Genomic DNA, 25,191 nt, shown 5'->3' on the forward strand with positions numbered 1-25,191 from the left:
AGATTTCACATGCTGAAACACAAAAACTGTCATAGCGTGATAAATCTGTACAGAGAATAACCCCAAATCAAGAACACAAAACAAGCAAGATCAGACTCTGGCTATCCACATGGCATGATAACTGTAGCTTCTTGGAACACGAAAGAGTGAATGCAATTCTGCCTCTCACAGCATTTATTTGCGGTATCATACCAGGGGACATGCTGACCTTGCACATCTCCCACCCTTCACAGTGCCATGTGACGATTTGCTGCCTGTACAGCGACAGTATCTCTTGACTGCCCATGAATATTGATACTTGGGCTGAATGAAAGATCTGCATCATTTTGGTATATTAACATGCCCCACTCCCCTCCCCTAATGGACATGTAGGCTGAAACTGGCAACTGGCATGGCCACCAACGGAAGGAGAGAGAGAAATGCCGCAATCCTTAACAAAGTGTCCCACAATATGTCTATGCTGTGATTGGCTGTTTCAAGTATTGTACTGGGGCCACAGGTTATAGAAACAGGTGTTTGGGCCTGTCTGCAGGAAGTGGTAGAGCTCTGAGAGCAGTAACAGTTCTGCCCCCATGGATAGCTCACTGTCTTTATGTTTGACCTTCACTGCATTTTTCTAATTTGTAGAAGTGATCATTTTCTTGGTAGTAACCACAATTAGCTCACGAGTTACAATTCCATCGACACACACTGGTGTTCACTGAGGAACCCCTTTTGTCAGCCATGGATAGCTCACTGTCTTTATGTTTGACCTTCACTGCATTTTTCTAATTTGTAGAAGTGATCATTTTCTTGGTAGTAACCACAATTAGCTCACGAGTTACAATTCCATCGACACACACTGGTGTTCACTGAGGAACCCCTTTTGTCAGCCAAGACACAGGTAGATCTTGTAACAATGGTGATAGCCAGTCTCACAGAGAAGTTCATCATAACAGTGGTTGCTTTTATGGGCTCAAGTGGCCCAAGAGGGGCAGCATTGTGGACTCCCACAGCTGGAAATTCAGCTGCTCATGATCGTAATTCCAAACATTTGTTACCCTGTATACCCAATGAAAACAATTTGGGTCCCCCAGAGTTTTGGTTGATACATGGACCTCGTATAACAACAAGGCTCGGCGACTGAGTGGTGGGTTTGCTGGGTTGGGTATAACAAGTCAAAGAAAGTACATGGCATGTGCCCATGCAATACTTTGTCAGGATTAAGCCCACTGATAGAGGTGGACCTATATGTTGTGAGGAAGCTTGTGAGTGTTTCCCTAGAAATCGGAGTACTTACAATTATTTGCATTTGATATGTCCTTACCAGCTACGCAACTTCAGAATTCAACATTGGGTGAAACAGAATGGTAGCCCCAAGTTGCATCCCATTACATTTATGGAATTCTTGGTACATAGACAGTGTAAATTGAGGGACACTGTTGGACACTATTATAATAGATTCCTCCTCTATTGTAAACATGTTGGCCAGGGCATGCGTGATTGTTCACATTGTCATACTGACCAACCATGCTGCATACTAGAAGTTAAATAGGCCATCAACAGTGGTTATAATGCTATGCCACCACTAGCTAGATGTGGCTGCAGGCTTGGCACTTCTGGACCATACATTTGATGGTGGTGTCAACACTAGGCCAGTCGTAAATCTGACACTGTGCTAGTGTCTTGATTCGGCACCCAATACAATGAGTTGCTGCAAAAACAGATGGGATCACAACAGAACATTCATATTCATCTGTACATAAAAAAAGACACCATCTGTAAGTTATGGAGGTGTCACAGTAAAAAACTGTCCACCACACATGTTCCCTGCACTTATGTAAATGTTCCATCCAACCTTGCTGCAGCACTGTTAGATGATTGGAGCTAAGGAAATCACACCACGAGACAATCAGTACCTCAATCCTGTGTTATCAAACCAATGAAGTACCTCTAGGAGGAACAAGGTAGTTAGCCAAATGGATTTTCTAGTGGGTTCATGTGGGACAACAAAACAATTAAAAAAGAGTGTAAGATAAAATAATGAGCAAACAAGTAAAAAATAAATTAAAACTGTGGACTCAAAATCAGAATGTTTGCCTCTCACAGAAAAAAGCTCTACAGACTGAGCTACTCAGGCATGACTCATGACCTGAATCACAGCTTTACTTGCACCAATACCTCTCTCCTACCTTCCAAACTTCACAGAAATGCTGAGAGAGGACTGACACAAGTAAAGCTCTGAGAGTGGCTCATGAGTCAATCTTGGACAGTTCAGCTGGGACAGCATTTCACATCAAAAGACCAAGGTTCCAGGTTCAAGACATGATCCAACTTACAGTCTGAATATGTCAGAAAGTTTCAAATCCGTACAAGAGTGAAAATTCATTAGCAAAGTATCAAATACTGTTTAGTGAGGGATGTGCTCCAGATGAAAATAGTCAGAGGCCACTGGAGCTTTTCATCTGGGGGGAGGGAGGGGGGGGAGGGGGAGTCATAAAATGGCAGGAATACATAAAATAAAACCCTTGTACTAAAATAACAAGAGATGTACAAGTGTAAGAAATAGCTGAGAGGTCTGGGTTAGGCTGTCTCTCTTTGGATGAAGCTGGGTGACCCCTGGAACCAATTTCTGATAAAACAGGTACTCAGTCAAACAGAAAAATGAAATACAATAACATCATAGATTATAGCATTTAAGAAATCTAAAAGAATAGAAACTGGACAGGCATAGGGAGAGGTCTGCATGCCAGTCAGCTTTAGTCTGAGGCCCCTGGGGCCAATCAGGTTGCTTTCCCACATTTATGGAGATCTGAAAGACGGTTGTGGGTGGTAACAACTACTGTGTTTTGTGGATGGCAATGATTGATGACTAGGAGACTGTTCAAAGAGTTACAACATGTTAGGAAAATCTTAGTAAAACAGATGTTTATGTAACCCAGGGGGCATAGATTATAGCCATGGCTTCTGCCACGATAAGAAATAACATCATTAATAGTGAATGTTGTTCAAGGTGCCTGTTATGTGAGTAAGGATATCCAGTTTTGCCTTCAACCACAGAGCTGTCAACATATAATGTTCACTCTACGAAATTCATCAAGAATTGAGAGGAACAAATGCTGGAGCATTGAGGGGGCTACCATTTCCTTTGGGTTTAAGAGACAGATCTATGGACAGGGCGTAGAAGGATTCTGACATGAGGTTTCACTGGAGGAAGGCTAAGTTCACAACTGATTGGTAAACAGGCTGCTAACATTACAACATACTTAGGCCCCTTTGGAGGTAGTTAAATCCTCCTTGAACAAGAATCTTGTTGTTTAGATGCTCAGAGAAACTGCAAATTTGAAATGTGAAATTTAGAGGCAGTTCTTGTCACCTAATTGGGAAAAGGGAAAAGGGAGGGGGGGGGGGGGGGGGGGGGGGACCCCAGCCTCAGGCAGGAGGCTATCCATACGACTAGTCCAAAATATTACAGAAGAGAATCTAGCGTCCCTATGGTAAAATAGTTATCTAAAAAACATAACTCAGCTCTACATATTTGTTTAATTGATGGAATGCAAATGAATTACAAAATATATCTTGTTTGTTTAGTATGAAATATGTTTTAAATCTGTACATAATTTCAAATTGTCGTCATGTGGTAGAGTTGAGGGCGAAGCAAGCAGACTATGTTAAGGTGCTTTCCAGTATGTCCTTGGTCTGGGCAAAAGCTTGCACAGTCTATAAGCTGCTTATGCAATGTGGTGAGCACATAGTTGAACTTAGTTATTTCAATGGAACAGTTTGTAATTCTGGTGATGCATTGTCATGGTGTTTTAGTGTGAACAGTTATACTGAACTTTATTTGAGAATCAGTTATTCAATCAACTTCAGTGAACTGGTTAGATGTGGGGGAATTTGCTTACATTAACGAATCAGAGCACAAGACAATGGCTTCAGAACAGAAGTACACACTGCCTGCGTATGCCATGCTTGCACTAGCATTTCAAAATCATATTTCATTCTTGGGTACACTATCATCATTGTAAGACCACCATTTCAGATAACTTGTTTTCTTGAATTAGAAATAACATTAACATTGAACGTAATTCTGATGTCAGAGCACATCCGTGTCCTAATGGACTAGTCCTAATTAATCTTATTTAATAATTCATATTTATTTCAGTTTAATATTCACTGGTTGTTCCTTAGCCATGTTACTATTATTTGAAGAATTTCTTGGGGGCACAATGCAACAGCACACAACCAGACCACTACGTTTGCAGACGAGCCACTAAATTTTTTAAATGGCTGTGTGCCTGCACACTGATTGTTACGTAGCAGCCTTCCTTTTTTTCCTATAAACTAAGTGGCACATTGTGATTGGTTACCTCTTATGAGAAAATAAAACCCCAATAGCACATGTGAAGTTGCAATGTTATTTGGATATGTACTTCTAAAACTATGCACCAGAAATGACTCTCCATCACTTAACCTAAATTACCCAGCTTGTTGTAATTTGCAATATTGTATCCCCTCTTTGCTCTTCTCCATTATCTTCCACATCCTTCCTTCTGTTTCCTCTTCTTTTTTATTGTCTGTATTCTCTTACTCTTATTAGATTCTGCATCCTTTTGAACTCACTTTCTGGTCTGTCTGGCTGCCTGTCCAGCACATATTTTGCAATCGATTTTAAACTACCTTCCCAATGAGCTAGAGATTAAATTTTAAACATAGCTCAGAATTGGACGGCAAAGCAATATCACCTCACTTTTTGGTCAGTCTGTGAGGGGGCAGGTGTGGGTTAGGGTGGAGGTTGTAATGCCTAACATCTATACCCTGTTCATAATTACTTTAGAATTGACATTTATAATGGAAGTAGAAGAGAGAGCCCACACCTGAGGAATGGACAGCATTTCACCAATCTCTCAATATCTGTGGCCGCATTAACCACCCGAAGTTGCAAAGCCTTCATGCGACCACTCTGACACTTCCCACTTGCACTGTGTTTGAACTCGGGATAGTCTGCTGTGTGATTGTTGCTCCCTCTTGAGTTTTTTTGTTGTCATACTCACTGTTGCAGGAGTTGTTACTGTATTTGTTGTTACTGTTATTTGTTGTGTCACACTGAACAATGTCAGTAAGAAGATTTGTTGTGTGGCACTGAACAATGTCAAAAAGAAGTTCATATAAAGTTATGAGTGGAGAAGTTCTGCGTCATTCTCTAGGCCAGGAGATCATCACACGAGGTCAGTTGAGAAAATGGTTTGCGAGTTGTATGTCTACTCTGAGACTGGAAAACTTAATGGCAGCCCACTGCTCTCTGTCAATAATGTAACCGATAGAATGGCTGCAGCTCTGAAGATAAACAGAACAGAGACAGCTGGGGACAAGGAGATGGACAGACAGAGAGGGTGGAGGAAATCAGTAGAGACAGGTTGAGGATGATACGAACAAAGAGGGGGGATGAAATGGACAGAGAGAGAGAGAGAGAGGAGAGAGAAAATTGACAAAGAGAGAGGGAGGAGCAGATGGACTGAGAGAGGGAATGGGAAGATACAAACAGAGAGAGAGCGAAGGAGGAGCATGTAGCCAGAGAGGGAGCAGAAGGAGATGGACGGAGGAGGAGGAACTGGACAGAGAAAGGGGGAGGAGCTGATGGACAATGAGAGTGGAGAAGATGGACAGAGAAGGGGGAGGGAGGAGGGAGATGATATGTAAGGGCAAAACTGTGGGTATCAAGCTAACACACACACACAAAAAAAATCTATTAGAAACAATTATAGGCATCGTCCATATCAATTCAGGCAGGCTAGGAAAAAATCATACCTTCATAGTCTCGGATGTTATTGAATTTAGCATGTGTTAAAGTGAAGGACTATGTAAGGCACAAGAATTTTTTTGTTTTCTCCAAAAAAATTTCTGCTCTGAGATACAGTCCTCCAAAGATGACACTGCGCTTACCATTTTGAAGATGTGAATTTTGGAAAAAAAATTGTAAAAACTGTATCTCTAGAACAGTTCAAGACATTTTGTTGTTGTTTTTTTTTTAATTTGAAAGATAATTTCTTTATGGTTACAAAGAAATCCTCCATTTGGACCTATATGTCAAAGCTCTTTTACCATAGCGTTCTGAACTTTTTTATATTTATGGAAAAAAAAATTTCTTCAAAAATGACGATCCATAAAGTTATGATTTTTTCTGTTGATTAATACCACATAGTTCTACATTCTCTGAAAAAGAGAGCTTCCACTTTTAGGTTGAAGAGGTTTTATAAACAACTGAAATTTTTGCCACACATAAAACCTGTTTTATTTACCACATTATCACATAACAGGCTCATAAAAATCAAAACCTACCCTTATTTAACATAATTTTAGTTTTGAATGAAGAGTAAGAGACTCATTTTTCAAGTATTTTAAATGGTTCCAAAATGTAGGTGAAAGGTCCAAAGACTTAAAGGTTTCAGTTTATGCAACTTCTGTGCACTCTGTTTTGTACTGAAAGTAGCCAGTCAATCAACTAAAAATGTGTTTCACTGTTTCAGTATCTTCCTTTGATATAGAGTGATATCTTCCTTTTGAACCAATAGGAACTGGAGCACTTACAATCTTCAAAACCTTGTGAACAGGATGTGATCACTGATGGCATTGTTGCTGACCTTTAGCTGGAAACATAAATCCGGCAGCTGGTCCATGTGGTAGCATTAGGTTCACTACAACTCCATTTAACTCATAACTGTTTATAATTTCTGTAATCCACCAGTCACAGTCATACACACACACACCATAAACATCCCCATTCTCAGGTTGTGAATGTGAATATTATCCTGCTGTTTCTGAGGTGTTGGCCACATGAATGAAATTTCTTCTTTCTTGCCCTTCAAAGTGCATGCAACATGAGTTCGCCCATCACTTTGACTCCAAACATGTGTCTTCTGAATTCCTTTCACAGGAGCAGTTTGTTTGGACCATTGTTCTTTTTTCTGCTCACAGAATTCTTCGATTTCCCCTTTGGACAAAAGAATGGGGGCTGTGGATGCGTAAGATTTCACGATTCTCGTAAAATCCTCAGCATTCTGAATTACAACTGTATTTGGTCTACAAAGATTATGTTTTGTAGCATGGTGCTTCAGCAGGCCTCCTGCACCATCACATGGCCCAGTCTGGTGACCAGTAGCACTGTATACCCAGTCAGTTGGCACAAGCGACTTACTCAATTCAAACAGCTGGTAATTATTTTTAAAATGACTTGGAGCACCATCAGAAATATTGATGATCTTCTCTGCCTCTGTTTGCAGTTAAAGAATTTGCTAGCAAAGCATGTCCTGAGTCATGTTCTGTGTCATCACTTATAACTGCAACACTGTGGTCTTGTTTTGAAAATATGTCACTCCTGTAAAAATTGAAACCTGGTCATTGCTCCAATGATACCTTTGTGGGAGAATTACAGCCCAGTTCTCAGCAAAATCACAGTGAAGTACTAAACATAGTTCTTCAGCCTGTGTACACACCCTTTCACTTCTGCAATGTATTGTTGCAATTTCTTCAGATTCCGGTGTATTGCTGCTTTCACTGACCACTTTCCAAATTCATCAATGAAACTGTCAAATGCAACAGTTTTCTTAATTAGTTTATTTTCCTCTCACATCGCATATGTAATTTCTTCAGAGTTATCTGCTATGTCTTCCAGGCCAACTGTCTGTAAAGGCAGTCACCGCATTCTTGGAACAAACACGTCTCTTGCTGTACGTCACAGACCACTAATGACTTCACACACCCAACCAAGGTGTCACATGTCACGTGCTCCAGTACATTCTTCAAAGCTACCACACTAAGTTCTCTAGTCTTCCAAACACTCCTTTTACAGACCTCACATTCCTTGATTTGTCTACCATGAACTCCGATACTGATGGAATGTGGTTCAAATTGTTTTCTCTGAAAATGTCTCTGGAATAATAGTTGAAACTTGTACTTTTTCACTGTAGGATGCACAATATTCAACAACTGAATCTCATTCTGGAAACTGAATTGATATTTGTGAAACTTTCCTGGAAAGAGGTGCAAGAGTGCTTTGGTTCATTTTCTTCTTAAGATGGAATTCCTACTTTGAAGAGTGTGGCCAGTTTTGCTGCAGTGTATTCACCCACAGCTTTAGTAATTTCTCTGCGCTTTCTTGATCCATAGAGCTTATGACTGGACTTCATTGACCATGGTTTCTTAACAGGACTAACACCTATCTCTATACTTGAGTGATTCAGGGTACTTCATTTTTCTTCTATTGATGCAAAATCTGCATCATCTGCACCATGGGAGGCTTCACCTTGTTCAAATACTCTCGTTGTTGTAATTCTGTCAGAACATTTAGAACACTAAAAGTCCTCATTGGAAACATCTTCACTTTGAAACAGAGTCTTCAAATGAGAACACTTATTCCCAAACTGAACAAAGTCTGTTTTTTTATGAAAAGAGTCAGCACAATTCACTCTCCTGTGGCCCCAGTCAGAATACATTTCAAACAGTCTTTTTCTCAATGCGCACTGCAACTGTGTCAACCGGCAAATTCCTCACGAAAACACAGAACTCACTGCATGTTCTCAGATTTCTTAGAAGCTTTTTCATAAACAAATTAGCACTAAACAACTACAATACAGAAACCTGCAATGAACAAACAGGACTAAGACAATAGAAATAAACATTGTAACAATGAAATTAGTAAGAAACAACTTCGGTGAAGACGACTTCAGTGAAGAACTTAAAAGTGGAAGCTCTCCTTTACACAGAATATAGTATTACATGGTATTAATCAACAGAAAAAAATCAACATTTTCTGGATTGGCATTTTTGAAAAAAAAAAAAAATTCTGTGAATTATTAAAAAAATTCAAAAGGCGACTGTAAAAGAACTTTGACAGATATATCCAAATGGAGGATGCCACTGTAATCGTAAAGCAATTATATATCAACTAAAGAAACTCTAACAAAATATCTAGAACTGTTACAGAGATACAGCATTTTAAAATTGTTTTCAAAATTTGTCAAAATTGTGTTCACAGTGTCATCTTTGGAGGCCTGTATCTCGGGGCAGGAATTTATTTGGAGATAACAAAAAGATATTTGTTTTTTACTTACTCCTGAATTTTAACGTATGCTAAATTCAATAACATCCGAGACTATGAAGGTAACTCCCTGCCTGAAGTGATACAGATTATGCCTATTTAAAATTAATTTTGTTTGTTTTTTATTTTACTTTTTTAAGGAAATTACAGATTCATTGTGGGTAGATACAACACTATTCTACTTCATGTATTAACAGATAAAAAGACACTGAAATAAACCTGACATTTGTCTACATCTACATCCATATGCTGCAAACACTGAGTTGCACGGCAGAAGGTATATCCTATTGCACCAGTTATTAAGAGTTTCTTTGTTTTCCATTCACATATTGAGTGCAGGAAGTATGATTGTTCAATGCCTCTATTTGTTCTGTAATTAATCTAATCTTGTCCTCATGATCCCTACGTGAGCAATACATTCAGGCTTTTAGTATATTCCTAGTATCATCATTTAAGGCCAGTTCTTGAAACATTGTACATAGGCTTTCTTGGGATAGTTTAAGTCTATCTTCACGAGCCTGTCAGCTTACTTTATCTGCATCTCTGTGACACTCTCCTATGGACCAAACAAACCAATGACCATTTGTGCTGCCCTTCTCTGTATAGGTTCAATACCCCCTGTTAGCCCCATTTGGTACAGATCCCACACACTTGAGCAATATTCCAGAATGGGTCACATGAGTGATGTGTAAGAAATCTCCTTTGTAGACTGACTGCATTTTCCCAATAATCTACAACCTTCTTTACCCACGACTGCAGATCCTATGTGTTCATTCTACTTCATATCCCTACAAATTGTTACACTCAGGTATTTGTATGAGTTGGGCAATTCGAACTGTCATTCACTGACATTATAGTCACCAAATGATACTTTTTTTTATGTACGCAGCTTTACATTTCTGAACATTTAAAGAAATTTGTGATTTCTTGTGCCATTTTGAAATCTTATCAAGATCTGACTGAATATTTATGCAGCTTCTTCCATATAGCACTTCACTATAGATAACCGTGTCATCTGAAAACCGCCCCCTCCCCTCCCCCCGTGGTTATTATTAATACTGTCCACAACATGAACATAATCTCATCGTTATGTTTAAAATATGTTGAAAGATTAAAATGTTAATACATCACACTTTTAAACTGGATTGAAAAGCATTAAATAGTTTCTCCTACAACCCCCCCTCCCCCTGTATCCTAACCCGATACAGATAGTCCTGAAAACTTGTGACAGTGAATTTTTAATATCTGCAGCTTTGTAAGTACTTTTAAAAGTTTTAAAACAAAAAATGTGGGAAGCATGCAACACATAACTGAGGCATGAATAGTCCACCTCATTGTTATTACCTATGGCTTGTGCTCCACATTTTTTGTTTTAAATCTTACAAGTATATTCATAGCTTTTAAAAATTCATGATCACAAATTTTCTGGTCTGTCTGTATGGGGTTAGGAACTTGTATGGGGCTATGAGAAATTATTTTATACTTGTTAGCCCAATTAAAAAACATAGTATATTAAAAATTTATTTTTATTTAAATAATCACTAATTTTTTCTTTTGCCTTTCATCATTTCTATAATGAATACTTCAAATCTGTAAAGGAATGTATACTGGTATGAACTGTTCTACCAGATTAACCCTGCAGCATAGCTTGGACTCCAAACCTTGCCTTGCAGGGATGTGGTTTAATGCCTTCACAGGATGCCTATCAAGAAGTTTCACAATTTTGTACACTCATCTACAGAATAAAACTGCTATGTTGTAGCTAAGCCCCTTTTCTCTAAATCACTTCTCACGACAGTGCAACTGCAGCAAGATATGCACAAGAGCTTCTTGTGGAGTTCTGCGAGTAGAAGAAAGGTATCGATTGACTGAAGGTGTGAAGTAGGTTGTACTGCATTTGGTAACAGAACAACCCACAAAAGCCAAGTGTGGATTTAAGACTCAAATGAAGACATAGTTTTGTCCTGTCAATAAGTCTTCTTTTCTTCCTGTTGTTTTATTTGTTTCCATTCTGCCATTTCTTACTTATCTTGGAAAGTGAATTTAAGGTGGTTGCTGTTAAGGGTCACAACTATATATAAAAACCATCAATCAGGTTTATCTTTACTACTCCCACATTGCCCTTACCTTTCCTCTGCTTCATGCCACACAACTGTCATGTCTGATGAAGAGGTACTCTGAAGCATCATTTTGTGGCATTTTCCAAACATGTGAACACCATTTAGTGAGGCCACAACTGGAAACGGAAGCTGCAACAAAATGGAATTGATGTATTCAGTTGTGGAAGCTCACTGCACAGTCCTAAATAACTACAAACAATTCATCATACAAATAGTTTTCACTGCGCAAGTCCCATCACAATATTAGCTATGCCCACAAAATTCCAATTTAATTGGTTACTACAAAATGGTTACAAATGGTAGAAATGCCTCTGTGAATATAAGGTGGTGTACAGTGCAATCAGGTTTCATCTTGTAATGTTGAGGACGCAGGCTACAGTACTTAAAAGTTGCAATTTTCAGTTCAATTCCATGTGAATTTTCAATAATCATTACCTTCTGTAATGTCCCCACAGAAAATACCCTCTACCACGCACCAATTAATCATTGTCAATCAAACCATCCACATTCATTCACTTTGGAACAGTATCTGATCTGATTTTCTCGTAACATATGCGGCGACAGCTCGATGACGCCAAAGTATTTTCTAGTGCGTTTATTCTTTGAAATAACAGAGATGCATATATGCATTCTCCATGGTTGTTAGAGAGGGGTAACTAGGACAGCTTCTGGAGTATCGATTGAGGAATTTACGTGTTTCTGAGAGATACATATTCTGCTTTTCTTCTCGCTAAAGCGAGCCAATTAACATTTGCGCCGCTAGCGGTTTGTTTGAATAGAAAGAGACTGTAAACGGAAAAAAATTAAGACGTGGAATCACCGGAGATCTGGACATGTAATGGAGATGGATTTAATACACAATTTCCTTCATAAATAAGGTTTGTGACCTTCTTTGTTCCAGAGTGAATGAACGAATGAGTTTTTTCTGAATCATTTGATGATCACGTTGGCCCTATAATTAGTGGGGAAGTTTCAGCTGTGTCGAAGAGAGCCTGCAATCACTGAGTCTGTGTTAAATCGTCCAAAAAGGCTTTGTACACATCTGGAATTCGCAATCTTTCGTAAAAGGAACAAATTGTCCACACAATTGATTCTCCCGACTGAATGCAGTGTTTAACAGTGTTAAACTTCATGAAAAATCTTGAAACTGAATGCATTACTAATCTGGCTACTGCTTCTCCTTCAATGAGCAGGTGGTATACAAACCAACCCATAAGACAGCCAAGGGTGCCCACATGGCACCCTCCCACACAACCTGGTTATGGCCCATCTAAAGGAAACCTTCCTAGCCATCCAATACCCAAACCTCTTAACTGGTTTTGGTTCCTTTTTGACATCTTAATGATCTGAACTCAGGACCGGAACACTACCCTCATTCCTCCACAGTCTCAACACCTTCTCTTCCATCTTTGTCCTCTTAAGCCTTGCATGTTACTTACCTTGACATTGATTTCTATCTCTCTGAAGAGGTATACACGTATATATCACACATTAATCACCATCATGACCTCAAATTTTGATAGCTACCATCCTTTCCACAGTAAACTCTCCCTCACAGTTTGGTCATCCACACACTATGTATCTGCAGTGACGAACAATCCCTTGTTTAGTATGCTTGAAGGTTTTACTAAAACCTCCATAGCCAGGCTTTACCTTCCAAATCTACTCCACAAACAGATTTTCCATACAACATACACACATTTCCCTGCTCCTCCTAACACCTATGAACCAGCTGCACTGGGCAGTTGGTTAATGCTATTTTTTGGAAGTAAGCAGTGGCTCCAAGCACTGTCTCCTCATACAGTCTAGATAAATTAACTCTGATCAAATGATGGTTATGATGATTGAAAGTGTTCACCATCACTGATATTAAAAGAAATTACAATTTACACTATTACAAATGATTCATATGTAACCCAAAACTCACTGAAATTCCAACATATTGCCAAAATTTATCTAATCATATCCTTTGCCCCAGCTTCTACAACTAATCATTCTGCCCAGAATTGATCATCTACCCACAACCACACCGTTCCCTCCAAAAGCTGTATTCTATGGCCCACCCAATCTACAAACTACAGGTATCTTAATCCACCCTTAAGCAACACTTCCTCCCATGACCCACCACATGAATTATATCCTTGTGGAAGATACAGGTGGCTCCATCCAGTGCATCCTATTTCAGGAGTATTTTATCCTAACACTTGTGAAAGTAGTCATATCATTTACCAGCCCTGCTGTAACTTTTGTACTGAATTTTTGTTGGCTTAGCCACCAACCAGTTGTCCACCCAACTGAATGGCCACCAACCAGTTGTCCACCCAAAACAATGGCCACCACCAGATCCTGAATGGCCACCAACTAGTTGTCCACCCAAAACAATGGCCACCACCAGATCCTGGCCAAGAGCAAAACTCAGCACCCAGTGGCAGAACATACTATTGTACAAAACATGTTCAGCTTCAATACCAATGCCAGCTGATCCCCCTCCATTCTCTCTCATCTACATCTAAAAGAGTCTGACAGAGGGTTCATCAAATCGCCTTCACATCAACTCTCTATTATTCCACTCCCGAACAGCAGGCAGGAAAAACAAACACCTGTATCTTATTGTGCGAGCTCTGATTCCTCTATTTTATTATGATGATCATTTCTCCCAATGTAGGTCAGCACCAGCATATTTTCACATTCAGAGGGAAAGTTGGTGATTGAAATTTTGTGAGAAGATCCCAGTGCAATGAGAAATACCTTTGTTTTAATGATGTCTACCTCCAAATCCTGGCTCACATCTGTGACACTCTCTCCCCTATTTCTCAATAATACAAAACGAGCTGCCCTTTTTTGAACTTTCTTGGTGTACTCTGTTAATCCTATTTGGTAAGGATTCCACACCATGCAGTAGTACCACACATGAAGAGGGACAAGTGTAGTGCAGGCAGTCTCTTTAGCTGATTCATTGCATATTCTATGTGTTCTGCCAATAAAACACAGTCTTTGGTCTGTCCTACCAACAACATTTTCTGTCTGTTCTTCCCAATTTAAGTTTTTTGTAATTGCAATCCCTAAATATTTAATTGAATTTACAGCCTTTATGTTTGATTGATTTAACATGTAATCAAAGTTTAATGGATTCCTTTTAGCACTCATGTGGATGACCTCACACTTTTCATTATTTAGAGTCAACTGCCAATTATTGTACCTTACAGATATCTTATCTAAATCATTTTGTAATTGGTTCTGATTTTCTGATGACTTTATTACATCTAGTATCAGCAGCAAACAACCTAAGACAACTACTCATTTTGTCTCCTAAATCATTTATATACGCAAGGAACAGCAGAGGGCCTACAACACTACCTTGGGGAACACCAAAAATTGCTTCTGTTTTACTCGATGACTTTCCATCAAATACTATGAACTGTGACCTCTCTGACAGGAAATCAGGAATTTCTCCCACATCCCAACCCCATCCCCCAATACCAGTTTCTCTGAACTAGTAGGTGGGAATTGTCCTTATACCCCTGGCCTCAATCTTACTAGTCTCTCCCTCACACCCACTTCAACCTGTGCCCCTAACTTCACTTATTCTACACTCACATCCCTTCTCTGCAGTTCCCTTTTTTTCTGTTCTATTTCACACTCCCAGTTAATTCTGCCATATAACCGTGTGCCATAAGCAGCTTCCAATGCCTGCACCAATGTCTGTTGTGTCTTCGGATGAAAGCTGGTTCTACCTGGACCTACAACTGGAGTTACGGTCTGGGGTCCAATTTTGTATGATAGACAGAGCAATCTCATGGTTATCCCATGCATCCTGACTGCAAAATTGCAGGTCAATCTGGTGATTCGACGGGTTGTGCTGCCATTCATGAACAGCATTCCAGGGTGTTTCCCGACAGGATAACACACACCTATGTACCATTGTTATAATACAACACGCTCTACAGAGTCAACATGTTGCTTCAGACAGCCTGAGCACCAGATCTGTCTCCAATTGAGTACATACAGGACATCTTCAGACGACAACCCCAGTATCATCCACAAACAGCATTAACTGTCCCTGTACTGACTGACCAAGTGCAACAAGCATGGAAATCTATCCCACAACTGGCATTCAGCACCTTTACAACACAATGCATGCATGTTTGCATGCTTGATTTCAACATTCTGGTGGTTACACCAGTCATTAACGTGCCAGCACTTCACAATGGTAATGGCTTATCTTGTGCTTACATTAAACTGTGAGCTTGCAATGTTAATCTCTTAAATATGTTACCTAGACAAATGTATTCTCAAAATTTCATTACTCTAAATTAATTATTTGTTTGGTGTTATAGTGTTTTTCCATCAGTGTGTACATCAATGGCTTTCCAAACAGTGTAAAGTCAGGATGAAATAACAACAATACAAAAAAGACAAATTTTTGTTTTATTCATATGACCGGTTTCGGTTCATTCAGAACCATCTTCAGATCTGATATTTCAGTTACAGGAGTAACCCGTCCAAATCCAGCAACTTTCACATGCTACGTCACACAAATTTTATGTGACGTAGCATGTGAAAGTTGCTGGATTTGGATGGGTTACTCCTGTAACTGAAATATCAGATCTGAAGATGGTTCTGAATGAATCGAAACCGGTCATATGAATAAAACAAAAATTTGCAATCAAGACGGATTTTAAGTAACATTATAAAATCACTGATTGCTGTTATCCCATAAGACATTATGTCTATTTTTGCAAACAAAAAAGACAGATTGTTGCTCACTACGTATAAGTCGCAACTAAATGTCTCCTTTATGAGGTAAGTGGTATACTCTTCTTATCATTGACTTTCCAGACAGTGGGAAGATATGGAGAAAACATTCTCTTAGCTGATAACAGCAACATCATTGTTGGCCATGAAACATCAGAACTGAAACTGAAGAAAGAAAATGAAACTCTCAAGAATGTTTACAACTGGGCAGTATGTAATAAATTATCACTGAACAGAAAGAAAACAAACAGTATGCACTTCAGCCTAAATCAAGCATGCAAACATACATGCATTGTGTTGCAAAGGTGCCGAATGCCAGTTGTGGGATAGATTTCCATGCTTGTTGCACTTGGTCAGCCTAAAGAGGGAACATAATTGCACTGCATTAAGCATAAGTGATTGATTTATAGCTGGTGTAATAGACAAATGGTTTTTTGGAATGAATACAGATTGTCAATAAACATGGAAAGCACACACAAAGATGGTGACAAAAAGAAAGCCATTTGCATGTTTTACTCTTAGGATTTGTACCAGCCAATGTCTCAAGATGCTGTACTATTCTAATATACACTCAGTTCTTAGCTATGAGAGTAGTTTTTGGGACTGAAAGTAAAGAACACTGATACAGTTTTTAACCTGCAGAAAAGGTCCATAAGAACAATAACTACTACCACTACTACTACTACTACTAGTAGTAGTAGTAGTAGTAGTAGTAGGGCTCACTGTAAAGAACTGTTTAAAAAAATGGGATAATCTTAATCTGCCAAGTGAGTACACCTACCAATTTGTTGTGCATATCAGGAAAAATAGTTCTATACATAATCATGGGCCATATGGATTTACATTTACCACGGAAAAAACAAACAAAACCTCAAAACAGAATTTTCTATCACAGAATAAAATTTTATCATGAACCAATGAAAGTGACATAGATTACTGAAATACAGCTGTTTAAAAGGCAGCTACAATGTTCTTTATAAGTAATGCACACTACACAATCAAAGATTACTTTGAGGATTCATCGTAGGGGTTAACAATGAAATGGGATAAAACTACATTACTCTTGTCACAGCACAATACTGTAATGCTTTCACAAGAAAATCATGTGTCAAGATCTATAGTGTATGATAGTAATGTCTTGTCATTCTCCTGAGTTCAAAATCTCACTCATTAGGGAGGGGGGGGCTGACTCCGTGGGCCCTCAGTGGGCTGAGGGAACAATGTGAAGAGACATTTTTCCAAATTGACTGAGTCAGTTTTCTACATGGATTGGAATTGGTGCTGGGGGCACAGCAGCAAGTTCAGTAGTTGTGAAATCATCTGTGGTGGTCCTCAATGTGTGCAGTGTTGAAGAGCAAAAATATGTTTACATAAAAGAATGTTGTGCAACATGGGCAAACAGAATGAGGCAGTGCAGTTATTAAGACAATGACCTCATATTCAGGGGCATGAAGCTTGCTTTGTCCGACCATACTGGTTTAGAGTTTCTGTGGTTTTTCTAAGTCACTTCAAGCAAGTGCCAGGATGTTTTCTTCAGCAAGATCACAGCCAAACACCTGTCCTATCCTCATAAAGCATATTTACATATGTTGGAAATGAGTACCTATGTCGCTGCTCTTATATATGCTCTTTGCCAATAATTTCTTCATGTACGCTTTTTATTCTTAGCTATATGTTTGTTCTGAATAATGTGTGCAGGCTTTTGTAAAAGAAAACACATCTTGTGTGTTTCTTCAAACCATGATCACTTTACTGAATATCAAAGTGAAAAATACCACAGGCTTTGGGGCCAGTGTACCCAGCAAATGCAGTTTGCTGAAAGTCATGAAACGAAACTAAGCTCAGTGATCTACTTGAAGCTGGAATTGTGGCAGTAAACTCATTACAGTTTATAGAGAAATTGAAAGGGAGAGAATTACAATATGTAGCAGTTTGCTATCACAACATATCTTCAACATGAAAAGCTATGGGAATACTTCTCAAGTGATGTAGAGGATGAGCCAAAAGTGTTTGATACTAGAGCAAAAATAATATTATCAGTTATGCGATTGCAGTCTTTCTCGGCATATTCCACTGATGAATTCTTGTCGGGCTATCAGCCGAGTGGTGGCGTCATCTTGTCACAATGTTTCAATGAGCTTCGTACCATCATCTTCTGGCGAAGTCAGAAGATGATGGGTACAAAACTCACTGAAACGTTGTGACAAGATGAAGCCACCACTCGGCTGATAACCCGAGAACAATTCAAAAAGAAGCTTGGGAAGAATTAAAACAGGCATACGAAGCTCTGGACAAGCCAAAATAATTGGTTTGCTGACTGCACTCCTTACAACTCGGCTGGAGAAATGTACATCGGTAGAAGAATATGTGTCCAAAATAATTTCCACTTCCAGTAAGTTAAATACTTTGAATTTTGAAGTGAAAGACGAGTCGGCAGGGTGCATTTTATTCGCTGAATTACTGGATGATTAGCTTATGGGTCTAGAAAATTCCAATATACCAATAACTAGAGACCCTATTAAAACAAAACTGCTGCAAGAACTGAAGGATGACAAACATTACCACTCCATCAATAGTGATGGAGCTCTTCAAGTGAACAACAAAAGCAACACAAACTTTGCAAACAATTCCTGTAAAGCACCAGGCTCTATAACTGCAATAATATGGTCATATTGGAAGAAACTGCCACAGCAAAACCAAGGGAAGTAGCAAGTCTCCAGAAAGGACTTGAAATTACAAGACATTCTTTCCAGAATGAGATTTTCACTCTGCAGTGGAGTGTGCGCTGATATTAAACTTCCTGGCAGATCTAAAGTGTGTGCCGGACCAAGACTCGAACTCGGGACCTTTGCCTTTCGCGGGCAAGTGCTCTACCAACTGCCAGAAGTAAAGTTGGATAGCTCAGTTGGTACAGTACTTGCCCGCGAAAGGCAAAGGTCCCGAGTTCACGTCTCGGTCTGGCACAAAGTTTTAATGTGCCAGGAAGTTTCACAAGACATTCTTCACTACAACAGAAAGCTATAAATAATGACTGGTATAGTTCTTCTGGTGCTTTAACACATATATCTATAACCCCTTGTGAAATGAATTCATGTATATCAATATGGACTTCACAACTGGTAATGTCAAGTAATGAGAATTTACCCATTGAAGGAAATAGTTGTTTTTGTTGTGGTCTTCAGTCCTGAGACTGGTTTGATGCAGCTCTCCATGCTACTCTATCCTGTGCAAGCTTCTTCATCCCCCAGTACCTCTTGCAGCCTACATCCATCTGAATCTGCTTAGTGTATTCATCTCTTGGTCTCCCTCTACGTTTTTTACCCTCCACGCTGCCCTCCAATACTAAATTGGTGATCCCTCGATGTCTCAGAACATGTCCTACCAACCGATCCCTTCTTCTAGTCAAGTTGTGCCACAAGCTCCTCTTCTCCCCAATTCTATTCAATACCTCCTCATTAGGTGATCAACCCATCTAATCTTCAGCATACTTCTGTAGCACCACATTTCGAAAGCTTCTATTCTCTTCTTGTCTAAGCTATTTATCGTCCACGTTTCACTTCCATACATGGCTACACTCCATACAAATAATTTCAGAAATGACTTCCTGTCATTTAAATCTATACTCGATGTTAACAAATTTTTCTTCTTCAAAAACACTTTCCTTGCCATTGCCACTCTACATTTTATATCCTCTCCACTTCGACCATCATCAGTTATTTTGCTCCCCAAATAGCAAAACTCCTTTACTACTTTAAGTGTCTCATTTCCTAATCTAATTCCCTCAGCATCACCCGACTTAATTCGACTACATTCCATTATCCTCGTTTTGCTTTTGTTGATGTTCAGCTTATACTCTCCTTTCAAGACACTGTCTGTTCCGTTCAACTGCTCTACCAAGTCCTTTGCTGTCTCTGACAGAATTGCAATGTCATCGGCAAACCTCAAAGTTTTATTTCTTCTCCATGGATTTTAATACCTACTCCGAACTTTTCTTTTGTTTCCTTTATTGCTTGCTCAATATACAGATTAAATAACATCGGGGATAGGCTACAACCCTGTCTCACTCCCTTCCCAACCACTGCCTCCCTTTCATACCCCTCGACTCTTATAACTGCCATCTGCTTTCTGTACAAATTGTAAATAGCCTTTCGCTCTCTGTATTTTACCCCTGCCACCTTCAGGGGTAAAATACAGAGAGAAGGAAATGGTAATACACATAATACACAAGTTGGTAGAAAGAAAACAAATAGTACAGTAACTGATTTTCTTTATGTGCTGAAGTACGAACTTACTTTCTACAAGTAAGAGAGTGGAAAAGGGACATTCCATCACCTTTAATAAATAAGGCTCTTGCATTTACTATATGTAAATGAATCTATTTACAAAAGCAATGCTTGATAACGGAATGCACAAACTGGACTAACCAGATAACCATTTCAGCTAAGCCAATATCACTATTAAATGATAAAACTTTCAATGAAGTTCACAATTTGCAGCATTGTCCCCACCCTTTTGGTTCTGAGTCGAGTGGAAGGTCTGAACCAGAGACTTCGGAGGTACTGTGACAAGCTAGGCTGCAACTTCCTGGACTTACACCATGGGGTTGAAACTGTAGGGTCCTCCTATGTGGTTCCGGTGTGCAGTACACACCAGAAGCTGCTACTCAGATAAGACAGGGCTCTCCACCCAATCCAGGTAACAAAAGCTATTGGAAACCCAGAAGTATCAGGCAAGATTGAAACAAATGCTTCACAGAGGCGAGAGTATTACAAACCTAATGGTAAAGTCCCAAAACATTTGCAAGGAAATTCTCTAGAGGCTTACTCTTAAGAAAACTGACAGTCACTTTATACAGGTGAATGTCTTTAGAAACCAAAAGAGAAGACGCTGACTGAGAGTGAAGGTAATCCATACTCATCAAAGTCCTCAGAAATTTCGATTGTTCATAGTCAAATTTGGAACACGAAAACAAGATGTGGTTTACATCAGCTTCTGATTCAGAAGTAAACACATGCAGGAGAATTATAAATGTTGATTCAATGTAGAGGTAGAGGAAATGAAGCATGGTTAAAGTAGAGTCAAATGATGGTGGAAACCATAGATCTGTCCAAATGACTTCTCATAAACCGTGGCCTTGTAGAAATTTGAAGTTGTAACGCCACGTAACATCCACCTTTTGTATCTTCGGACACATTCCACATTTGCCATTGCTGTTTTCCATGGCTCTTGACTGCATGCAAATAGTCTGTTTACAGTAATTTCACATCAAGAACAGTTCCTGCAGATGCAGTTTGCTTCACTAAGATGTCAACTTCCTCATTATGGTGGATGCAAGTGTAAGACTGCACCCAGAGCAGAATGAATGTCTGCCCTCTCTGTTTACAATGAATATATTCCAGTACTACATCCACATTATAAGAGTCGGTAGTTTTATTCCATCTTCAGAGTTCAATACTTTTAAGAATACTCTAAGAGTTGGGCACAATTACTGTCTTTAATAAGGAAGATAAAGATACAAACTTGATTGCTTCTAAAATTGCCACAGTCTCCACCATAAAAACTGAAGCACTTTTAGGCAGTTTGTTGACCTTACTGATTTGGATCTGAGACCACAGAAAAGCACATCCAATGTTTTTAATTAAGTCATGAGAGGATTGCCATGAAGGAAGATTAATAAACAGCAAACAAGACAATAGTTTCAATTTCAGCACTAAAAATTTATTGTCTATGTTCTTGTCTCTCATTGGTTATTGACATAATCCATATCACTTCAGGCTTCAGGGTAACCTTCATAGCCTTGGATGTTATTGAATTTAGCAAATGTTAAAATTCAGGAGTAAGTAAGAAAAACATATTTTTTTTTGTTTTCTCCAAAAAAATTCCTACCCCGAGATAGACACCTCAAAAGATGACACTGTAAGCACCATTTTGAAGATGCAAATTTTAGAAAACTTTTAAAAATGCTGTGTCTCTGTAACAGTTCTACATATTTTTTTAGAGTTATTTTATTTTAAAGATAATTGCTTTATGATTACAATGGTATCTTCTGTTTGGACATATCGGTCATTGAAGTTATTTTACTGTCGCCTTTGAATTTTTTTTATAATTTAAAGAAAAAAATTTTTTTTTTCAAAAACGCTACTCCAGAAAATTTAGATTTTTTTCTGCTGATTAGTATCATGTAGTACCATATTCTCCGTAAAGGAGAACTTAAACTTTAAGTTGGACAGGTTTTATTTTTTAAAAATCAGTTTTTTAAACTTTCAAGGTTAATGTACGTCTCCATTGAAGTTATTTCTTACTAATTTCTTTGTTACAATTTTTATTTCTATTGTCTTTGTTGCAGTTACTTCTTATCACTTCATTTGTAGCAGTTATTTTTTTAACTCTCATTGTTGCAGATATTTCTTACATTTTGTTGTAGTTTCTTGTCAGTTTCTTTGTTGTGGTTGTTCATTGCAGATTTCTGTACTGTAGTTGTTCAGTGTAAATTTGTTTACTGAAGAGGCTTCTAAAAAAATATGAGACCATGCAGTGAGTTCTGTGTTTTCATGAGGAATTTGCCAGTTGACACAGTTGCAGTGTGCTTTGAGAAAAGGACTGTTTGGAAAGTCTTCTGATTGGGGTCACAGGAGAGTGAATTGTGCTGACTGTTTGCATATCTACAAAATAGTGACATATAAGACAAACAAAAGAACAGACTTTGTCCAACTTGGGAATAAGTGTTCATTTGAAGACTTCGTTTCTAAGTGAAGATGTTTCCAGTGACGACTTTTTGTGTTCTAAATGGTTTGACAGAATAACAACAATGATAATATCTGAACAAGGTGCAGCCTCCCACGATGCAGATGATGCTGATTTTGCATCAATAGAAGAAAAATTAAATACCCTGAATCACTCAACTATAGAGGTAGGTGTTAGTCCTGTTAAGAAACTGTGGTCAGTGAAGTCGAGTCATAAGCTCTATGGATCAAGAAAGCGCAGAGAAATTGCTAAAGCTATGAATGAATACACTACAGAAAAACTGACCACACTCTTCAAAGTAGGGATTCCATCTTCAGAAGAAAATGAACCAAAGCACTCTTGCATCTCTTGCAAGGAATTTTTCACAAATATCAATTCAGTTGTTGAATATTGTGAATCCTACAGTGAAAATGTGCAAGTTTTAACTATGATTCCAGAGACATTTTCAAAGAAAACAATTTCGAACCACGTTTCATCAGTATCAAAGTACACAGTAGACAAATCAAGAAATGTTAGGTATGTAAAAGGAGTCTTTGGAAGAGCAGATCCCTATTATCATCATCCTGTAGAAGCAGCTCCACACTATAAAAGTAACAGCTGAAGGTCAAAAAGTTGCAAAACTGAAGAGGTACATGACACGCAGTATTAAGGCAACTTTTGCGATTTATAAGAGCAACTACACAACTTCACATATCGGAAGATCAAAATTTTATGCACTACGACCTAAGTGGGTAGTTCCATGCCCACCTAGAGATGTCTGTTTATGTGTGTACTGTGCGAATTTTGAACATTGTATTTGAAGAATTTACTGGCGCATGTGACATATGACACCATGGTTGGGCGTGTGGAGTCATTAGTAGTCTGCGACATAAAGCGAGAGAAATGTTTATCCAAGAATGCGGTGACTGTCTTTACAGACAGTTGACCTGGAAGACATAGCAGATAACTCTGAAGAAATTACATATGTGACATGGGAGGAAAATAAACTAATTAAGAAAACTGTTGCATCTGACAGTTTCATTGATGAACTTGGTAAATGGTCAGTGAAAGCAGCAATACACCAGCATCTGAAGAAATTGCAGCAACAATACATTGCAGAAGTGAATAGGTATGTACACAGGCTGAAGAACTATGTTTAGTACTTCACTGTGATTTTGCTGAGAGCTGCGCTGTAATTCTCCCACAGGGTATCATTGGAGCAATGACCAGGTTTCAATTTTTACAGGAGTGACATATTTTCAAAACAAGACCACAAGTGTTGCAGTTATAAGTGATGACACAGAACATGACTCAGGACATGCTTTGCTAGCAAATCCTTTAACTGCAAACAGAGGCAGAGAAGATCATCAATATTTCTGATGGTGCTCCAAGTCATTTTAAAAATAATTACCAGCTGTTTGAATTGAATAAGTCGCTTGTGCCAACTGACTGGGTATAAAGTGCTACTGGTCACCAGACTGGGCCTTGTGATGGTGTAGGAGGCCTGCTGAAGCACCATGCTACAAAACATAATCTTTCCAGACCAAATACAGTTGTAATTCAGAATGCTGGATCTTACACATCCACAGCCCCCATTCTTTTGTCCAAAGAGGAAATCGAAGAATTCTGTGAGCAGAAAAAAGAACAATGGTCCAAACAAACTACTCCTGTAAAAGGAATTCAGAAGAAACATTTTTGGAGTCAAAGTGATGGACGAACTCATGCTGCATGCACTTTGAAGGGCAAGAAAGAAGAAATTTCATTGATTTGGCCAACACCTCAGAAACAGCAGGATAATATTCTCATCACAATCTGAGAAGAGGGATGTTTGTGGCATGTGTGTATGACTGTGACTGGTGGACTGCAGAGATTATAGACACCAGTTATGAGTTAAATGAAACTGTAGTGCACTTAAGGCTACCACATGGACCAGTTGCTGGATATAGGTTTCCAGCTGAAGGACAGCAACAACGTCATCAGTGCTCACATCCTGTCACAATGTTTTGAAGAGTGAAAGTGCTCCAGTTCCTATTGGTGCAACAGGAAGGCAACACACTATATCAAAGGAAGATACTGAAGCAGTGAAACACATTTTTAGTTCATTGACTGGCTACTTTCAGTACAAAACAGAGTGCACAGAAGTTGCATAAACTGAAACCTTTAAGTCTTTAGGCCTTTCACATAAATTTTGGAACCATTTAAAATGCCTGAAAAATGAGTCTCTTACTCAACATTCAAAACTAAAATTGTGTTAAATAAGGGTAGGTTTTGATTTTTATGAGCCCGTTATGTGATAATGTGGTAAATAAAACAGATTTTATGTATGGCAAAAATTTCAGTTCTTTATAAAACCTCTTCAACCTAAAAATGGAAGCTCTCCTTTTCAGGGAATGTAGAACTATGTGGTACTAATCAACAGAAAAAAAAAATCATAACTTTATGGATTGGCATTGTAAAAAAAAATTTTTTTCCGTAATTATAAAAAAGTTCAGAACACTACAGTAAAAGAACTCTGTC

The 25,191-nt window shown here is 38.7% G+C and overlaps 1 protein-coding gene across 1 annotated transcript in view; it reads right to left on the reverse strand.

Moving 5' to 3' along the window:
- LOC126473538 (protein fuzzy) overlaps window positions 1–25,191 on the reverse strand; it is a 173,998-nt gene that overhangs the window by 141,559 nt on the left and 7,248 nt on the right. The window contains exon 2 of the mRNA XM_050100652.1: window positions 11,204–11,325. Within this exon, the coding sequence (XP_049956609.1) occupies window positions 11,204–11,325 (122 nt within the window). The remainder of the gene's footprint in view (window positions 1–11,203; window positions 11,326–25,191) is intronic.

This window comes from Schistocerca serialis, chromosome 4, assembly GCF_023864345.2.
Source record: "Schistocerca serialis cubense isolate TAMUIC-IGC-003099 chromosome 4, iqSchSeri2.2, whole genome shotgun sequence".
Taxonomy (NCBI): Eukaryota; Metazoa; Arthropoda; class Insecta; order Orthoptera; family Acrididae; genus Schistocerca; species Schistocerca serialis.